Consider the following 8,130-nt stretch of genomic DNA (forward strand, 5'->3'; position numbering starts at 1 on the left):
TGACCCTGCCAGTTTAGCAGTGGTCAATAAAACTACGCCTTATGACCGACCTCTTGGCGGTATCATAGGCGAGTTTGATGCTAAAAGCGTGAGCGAAGCTCAACACTTTGTGGATGAGCGATTAGCCATCACACGTAAAGTCCGTGACGCAATGGCAAGCGCACAGGACAAGAAAGAAGAATATGCGGACCAAAATGGTCGCAAAAATAATGAACGCTTAAGAGTGGGTGAATACTTAATCAAGTACTGCTACCCTACCTAAAAATGCAATTTCTGTACTACCTGGTGGTACTATGAAGTTTTTGCTGCGTTTCATTGGGTCCTTACGGTAATACAAGAGGTTGAAGACCTATATTATAGGCCCACCCTTCCCCCGTATTTTACGTGGGTCGTCTGAAACGGTATGTAGACCCAAATGAGGTCACATATCCCCATCCGTCTAAGGAGACCGATGGTGACGCCGTCTGTGAGTCGAGCGTCATTCGGGTGAGGTAGACAGAGAGGGCAAAAAGCTATCAGCCGAACGACTTTTCTCACCACGAACAGGACTCGGAGAGCGAGGGACATTACGCGAGTAATGCGGTTTCCTCAGCATTATCCTCTCGAAAAGGTCCAAGCGAGTCTTCAGGCGTTCATAACCCTGAAGAGCCTTCGCTTGGACATTAATAAGATCGAGTTCAGTCGGGAGACTTGACCCTCGATATCAGCAATACGTCGTTCAGCAGCGCTAAACGCATGTGACTGAACGGACGGAGGTATGGCTGCCGCGAGTAGGTCGGCGAGATCGTCACTCCTATCGGGCGCTACCTGAACTGAAGGTTGCGCGTGGAAATCAACGCTTTCTTGTTGGAAGGTTGCTTGTCCACCGCTCCGCGAGGCAAAGGTATCGGATCCTCGTCCAATGGAAAGGGTGCCCGAAGAGTTTTGACTCTTGGGAACCGATCGATGCCCTACGTATTGATGTGCCCGGCTTGGTAGCTAGCTGCCCATAAAAAGGAGCACCAGCTGAGGCCTCTTCGCTAGTCTCAAATGGACTAGCAGAAGCAGCGTTGTGAGAAGAAAAGGGGGTACAGCACCGCCCATGATTTTATTCAAACGCAAGCGGGCGAAATTAATTCGTTCGGAGCGCTGTTTCATCGCATCGGAATGCGAATGAATGCGGCGCAAGAATTCCACCTCGTATTGGTCGAGCGTTTCATTTGAACGCAACACGACCGGGATCGGGAAAATACGCCCAAGCGTTTATCCCTGAGCCCTCCATGACTTAACGACGCCATAATATTTATGTGCGTCTAGAAGAGCGCGCTCTAGGAGCGATGCTCTTGGCCCGTTTAAACGAATCCATTTAGATTGAGAGGGCATCAGTAATATGCCACCCGTCACATAACCACGTTCAAAACGACTGGCTTCCGACACCGACTGAGCACGTTCACGTGTCGTCGGCGGAGCTTTAGGCTCAGAATCCTCTATGTCAGAACCATTATGGATAATGGTCTGAGCATAAGGCGATGTGGTTACCCAACGAAGAAGCGGCTGCGCCTTTATGGGCAGCGCTCTCATCACGTGTCGCTGTGCTATCCAGCGCAGACGACGAGACAGCATTCGTAAACGATGCTGTCTCCATGTTGTGAGCCATGAGAGATGTTTGGATGGGCAATAATGCCGCATCATCACTCCTCATGAGCTCGTTGTCCGCATCACTACTATGAGGTGGTGGCAACGGTGTCGACTCATTGTAGTCGACATTCAGCGACGGATCAGCATCCTCACTGTTAAAGTGAGCTAGATCATTTAGCCCTTTTAATGTGTAGCAGCAGTAGCTGTCGGCGTTTCAATAAGGCATTGGTCGCGGCCGGCGAGTTAACGCGGTGCGTGCGCTTTATGCGAGGTTAATGGGCGTCTTTGCAGACGACTCACCAACGTGGCCCCTTTTAGGTGGTATCTGTGGCGCCGCGTATGGAAACACAGGTCGCTAGAGTGATTGAGAGAACTAGCGGCGCATAAAGCTGCTCGCAGTTCCTCTCTCCTCTTTGACGAATTAAAAATGTAAATTCGTTCTTAAAGGGGGGGAGTGGTGTAACGGACTAAAGTTTAATGTTACACAGTCCCCGTTAAGTACACTTGGTGTACTTAAGGGGATGGTCAACTACTTAAATAAAGTAATTAGACCCAGCACTCGGATGTGGTTCACATTTGTGACCGGCTTGTGTATGTGATGCACATGGGTGCATTCACATAAGGAGGGATGACGCCCAGTGTCATCCGTGATGACGGCTAGCGTCATCCGTTACGCGACGTATCTAGAAAGATATACCTGCAATACATATCTAGTGTTATCTATAGATATGACATTTTGATTGGTAAAAGTAGCCATTTATATTCAATGCGATCAAATATAAATCAGTCTGAAACTACTTTCTACCTAGTAAGTGCGCATGAGGAGCAAGATTACAGCTTCCGTGACGACACTTTACTAGAGTACTTAGTGCGTTGGGTGAGGCCGCTAACGCGCCCACGACAACTACCTCACTGCACGCAAAAAAGCTGATTTACCCGCTTTCTCGCTGTGCAAGGGTGTGTGTCTAAGTAGAGCGTGGCCGCATTACGACGTGCCCGCCTACACGTAACCTGAATTCATAATACCAAGAAAAACTTTTCTTGCTCTGCCTAACCTTTAATTTAGAAAATGTCTAGCTCGGGTGGGTTTGGCAAAAACTTAAGGTGGGTCTAGACATTTCCTTCATAATTCGATACAATAAGAATTCCTCAGCTCATCTGGCGTGTAGAAATCCACGTTTACAAGAGCGACTAGTACATCTATTTCCATCTGATTTATTAGGTGGCATGTAAAAGAGTGTGACGCCAGTTAACAAGTTTGACTAAAATGAATGTGTAAATTCCGTACCTACTGGACCAATGTTGTCATCACAACTTGTCTGGACTAACCTGATTGTCCAGATTATATCCTGTCGAATGCCCGGCCAGATGGAAAATGAGATGACATGTCTTGGATCATTCTTATAGCTTCAAAATTTCATGTGAAAAAAACACCTGCTCGGTTAAGTCATTGTATCTGGCGCAACTACTTTTTGCCGATAGTCTAGGCGACAATGCGATTGATATCGTGTTGACTCCAATACACGCCTCACTTTTCAACTAAGATAGAATATGTTTAAAGAATGCACTTCTTGCAATCATGCACGTCTAACGCTTCGTTACTTCTGAGGACAAGGTCCGTGAGAAGGCATCAGCAATAAAGGGATATATCGAAGCTATTAATAAAAAAGTCATGCCGTGAAGGATAGCCATTCTAGCTTGAGGTTGGGATGCAAAGATGAGAACAGCCTTTATGTTTCGTCTCGTAATCCATTGTTTATTTAAGTCAAACGAAATGGCATGCCCAGACCATGTAGCCGGGCTAACGTAGGTCCAGAGTTCTTGCAAAGCGGTCGCATTATGGCGACGGCTTGGTCTATAACTTGATGACGAGCAAATCCAGGTTGCTAAGCACAACGATTATCTAGCGGTTAGGAGTAGACCAATTTTTACATGTAAAAGCTCTGTATATTTTATCGCGGAGCGAGATGGTGAGCGGCGGAACTTATTTTTTTTGTATTTTATTAATGCATGTAAGACTTGCGTCCACGTGCCTCTCTTATCTTGTAAATGGTCTTCTGAAGAGTCGGTGGAGGTATAAGCATATACGTTTGAGGTTGCTTCCGTAATGGCTTCAATCCTAAAGGCCTAATATTTTTTGCGGAAGGATGCAATCACGCTTCTGGGCAAAGCAGCGTCAGTGCCAAGGTATTCATGCCGCGGTAACTAGAAAATCACGATGCTCCCCCCTTTGATATACTTGGATCGAAAAGGAACAAGCAACAATATCATGTAAAAGACTGGAAATTTGATAAGAGCTAACGCATGAATCACGTCAAAATTAAAATGTTCAACGAACAAAACTACGATCAGAACAGTAGGTATCTTAAGATTACTTGATGTATGGAGACAGGTGTGACAATTGCCTCTCTCACATTGTTTGTTTGCGCATGGCATACGGACGAAACATGATCGGCTGATATTTAGAAAAGCAGCTGATTGATATTCTCGGAGAACTCCGTGACACGCTGTTCTTCAGGCAGCGCACCCAATGCAAAATATCCAGCATATTTCATGTGAAGTTTCACGATAATTTCAGCAATTTCAGGCCGATTGCGGGCGAGAGATTCACTCAGTCGCGAATCCTGTACGCAGGCCGAGTCCATCTCATCCACCGTTTGCCCGTCCAAGCCCATGCCATTGGTGTCAAGCAGATACTGCACATGGGAGTGACCCTGCTTCTCAGCCATGTCAAACGCAGTCTCTTGATTCTCGTTTGGCATGTCTGGGTCCGCTCCAGCGGTTAGCAAGAGATACGTGGCGCGGTAATTGCCATCACGACTTGTAAAGTGAAGAGGTGTGTTACCTTCTGCGTCCTCTACTTGAGGGTCGGCACCGGCGTCCAATAGCTGCTCCACGACGTATGAATGACCCGCTACGCTAGCCAGCAATAGTGCTGTCGTAGATGAATTCCGTATGGGAAGATCGAACTTTGCCCGCGACGAAAGTAAGATCGCCACAATCTCCGTGTGACCTTGCTTAGCTGCATGGTGTAGCGGCGTAAAGCCATCATTTGCCACCACATCCACGCGTGCTTTGTACCTCAAAAGAGTCTTGACTGCTTGGTTGTGATTATTCTCACAAGCAACGTGAAGAGGCGACGTACCGTCTAGTGCCACCTCATTAGCATTGGCACCGCGCTCCAGCAGCAGCGTGAGAATAAGGTGAAAGCCGTTCATGGCTGCTATGTAGACTGGCGACTGGCCAAGCGAATTCTTCGCGGACAAGTCAGCACCAGTGTTGATTGCATCCAGAACGTCGGCTAAATCGTCCTTAGCGACGACTTCGAGCAGACGCTTGCGCGGCTTAACTGTCTTGATTACTGCAAGTCTGTGCCCCAAAAATGTCCACAACTTTGCGCTGCGGTGGCGATAGCCATTCGCGAGGTGTTTATTTACGATTCCCTTCTTAGCGCTCATGGGCACAAGAGCACCATTCGTCGGGTACACATAGCCGCGCGCGGCTTCAAGTTGCTGCTTAACGGGGCCGCTAAGCGTCATTGCTGGTTTTGTGACGGGAAAGTGAAGTTAAATGACAAGCTTCGGCTTGTTGTAATACTCGAATTTGACGGCTCAATAGATCCGATCGGCTTGTGAATGCAAATACCTGCTCGAAGCAAGGTGCGAGAGCAGCGGTTGAGTGGGACTGCGAAAATGTTCGAGTGAGCAGCCTATAAAGCAAAATTTAGTGGAGTCGTAGCCGTTCAACTGAGCCTGAACCCTAGAATTTCTAGAGATATACAAAAATCGAGGTATTTTAAGTTCAGTTCAGTTGGCGACGAGATGCAACCACAAAAGCTTCTATGGACAAGCTTGCTGACACGAGGTCAGAAGAAATAAAAAAAATTGATGTCTAATAAGTGCTTCTCTAAGCCTGAGCTGCAGTATCAGTGCAGCAGTTCTCGAGTCCCAATCGATAACGAAACGAGCATGGTGGAGTGCCTTGTTTCTGTCACATTCCACCTTGCATCCACAATCCATCTTCTACCGCCAGACGATGTCATTGCTGTCGCCGAAAACATACGACGAAGACGTGAAGCGTTGCGCTTTTCCTTGCAGCAATTTGGATGTGCTCTCAAAGAGAAGCATTATTTACCTTTCGGAAAAAGCAAACCTTGGGTTATTGATCACCAATGTTTTGTTTAGTAAAGCCTTCTTCCTATTTTCGATAGCTTTAGGCTCGGAAATCGATTCCTGGAGAAATAGATATCAGCAACGAGTGAATGAATGGGAGTCAAAGTACAACATGAGACAAGCGTAAAAAGGGCACACATCGGTTGCGGAACCATTGTTGTGTTTTATGGGTAAATAACCCTTTTATCCTATTCTAAAATAGTTACTTTCTAACATCTCATTTATTATGGGAACCAAACGCCAGATATAAATCTGGCGGCCAAACTCTATTTTTAGACTAGCTAGGGTAAGGATTTAGATTAAATAATTAAATAAAGTTCAGTTCCCCTTTTAATAATAAAGTGTCAAGTGCCTTCCCAAGGCTTGCGCAGTGATCTGTATGAGATAGAAGCTTTTTTTAATGTAACAGGGCACTACGACTTGTACTGCTATTAAGTACAAGTCCACTTCGCACTGCTTCAGTTGCGAGTGGTGCCTTACGTTATTTTTTTTCACGTACACTACTACGTGCAGAGGAAGGCTCTTCAGGGTTATGAACGCCTGAAAGAGCGTCGATCCAATCATGTCCGGTCCAAACGCGCAGCTTCACCGTTCCGTGACCGATGACCTTGAGCTTCACATTACTCTTCGCGCTTGATATACTGCGCGCCTGGCACACTTCCTCATACTCCACAAAAGCTTCCCGGTCCTTGCACATGTGTGCAGATGCGCCACTGTCCATAACCCAGCAGTCGCTGACGGACCCTTCGCTTGCATTAAATGCGACGTTGGAGTGTTCGTGTCCTCCTTCTCGTGTTTCCCTTGGTCCACGACTTGAACGGCAATCCCTAGCATAGTGGCCAACCTTGCCACAATTAAAACATGCTCCTGGAGGTTTCTTAGCACGCCGTTCGTGCTGCTTCTTGAGGTGCTGTTTGCTGTTTCTCTTACTTGTGTAAAGAGCCGTTGCTTCTTCTACACGTGCCGTGTCCTTGTGCCGCACTTCCTCAGCAATCAACTTGCTCACGAGGTCGCTGAAATTAAAACTTGACACCGACATGCGAAACGCCTGCACTAAGCTCTCGTAGCTTGCAGGTAGACTCCTCAGCATTACGCAGATGCAAACTACAAGTCACCAGAATGTCAGCGCTCCGACTGGAAGTCAGTCGGAGCGCTGACATTCTGGTGACTTTCCGGTTTGCAATCTCGACCGTAAGCCCATCTTCAAGCTCATAGCGTTAACGTAAATTAACAGGTTATGAGCCCAAGCAACGACTCCGGCTTCAAGATTGAGCCTTTTGACGGCTCAAACTACGTGCTATGGAGCTACAAGATGAAGATGTACCTCATGTCCAAGGGATTGTGGGGAGCTGTCTCCGGTGTAGACGCTCCGACTGCAGTAAAGGAGCAGCAAGCGCACGCTGCGATCGCACTGAATCTGAGTGACGCGCAGTTGATGCACATTATCGACGCGACGACGGCGAGAGAGGCGTGGGGAAGGCTGGCGAAGTTTCATCGCACACAAGACATGGCGAATCGACTTTGGCTTAAGGAGAAGTTTGCCTCATTCAAGTATAAACAATCGTGAGTGCAGCAGAAAAATGAATTTCCTCAAGACTCTTGGTGGTCTCGTAGGCCCAAGCGCCACAGGTGGACTTCCTTATACGATTGACACGCCTTGCATAGATGGTAATGTGTCGGCAGGTGGAGCAATGGGAGAAAGCGTCCTGTTTGAAGGGCTGCCAGACTTTGTGCTGCATTCAGGCAAGAGCAAGCAAGACCCGTCGCATCTCGTGTCAATCTTCAAGTGGTTATGCTACATCTCTATCGGCTTGGGCTACCTCGGCGGTTGCTACAAACGTTAACAAGCTAGTTGGATCTGGGGGCGCCTCATCTTCAATCGCACAATCATCGGCAACCGTTTTATCATCTCAGGTTGACGATTTCTTAGCTGAAGATGGTTGGGGTAACCGTAATGTAATCGATGATCTTGATGAATTAAAGCATGCCAGCTCTGTACCTGGTCTCACATTGTTGGCAAACGAGGGAGTTCGTTGACGCCCGCCTCATCAACTGAAAACTTAGTGTCTGGGTCACTGAAGCCTTCTACTTATTCAAGTGTTTCGCGTGATGCCGGCAAAACATATAAATCGCTATACAGACTCATGTACTCTGCTTCCGTGCTTGATGTCGCAACGGTCGGCTGTCGCTTGGAATTCCATGTGCTGTGTTCGTTGAGTGACTGCATCTCACTCTTCATCGCTTCCAGCCACTGCTTCTTGTTCGTACTCTTCAATACTTCTTCGTAGCTTGAAGCTTGTTCTCCATCACAATCTGCAACAAAGCAATAAAACGAGTCTTC

At 47.3% G+C, this 8,130-nt stretch overlaps 2 protein-coding genes across 2 annotated transcripts; one reads left to right on the plus strand and one right to left on the minus strand.

The window, feature by feature from the left end:
- Nucleotides 1–4,079: 4,079 nt before the first annotated feature.
- CCR75_003537 (uncharacterized protein) lies at nt 4,080–5,156 on the minus strand (the record flags this gene model as incomplete). Its single annotated transcript, XM_067961631.1, has 1 exon — nt 4,080–5,156. The coding sequence occupies one exon, from the start codon at nt 5,154–5,156 to the stop codon at nt 4,080–4,082; it is 1,077 nt and encodes a 358-aa protein (XP_067821306.1).
- Nucleotides 5,157–7,460: 2,304 nt separating this feature from the next.
- On the plus strand, nt 7,461–7,826 carry CCR75_003536 (uncharacterized protein; the record flags this gene model as incomplete). The annotated part of the gene is made up of 1 exon (XM_067961630.1): nt 7,461–7,826. The coding sequence occupies one exon, from the start codon at nt 7,461–7,463 to the stop codon at nt 7,824–7,826; it is 366 nt and encodes a 121-aa protein (XP_067821305.1).
- Nucleotides 7,827–8,130: the final 304 nt, after the last annotated feature.

The sequence above is a fragment of the Bremia lactucae genome, linkage group LG5 (genome assembly GCF_004359215.1).
Source record: "Bremia lactucae strain SF5 linkage group LG5, whole genome shotgun sequence".
In the NCBI taxonomy this organism is placed as follows: domain Eukaryota; phylum Oomycota; class Peronosporomycetes; order Peronosporales; family Peronosporaceae; genus Bremia; species Bremia lactucae.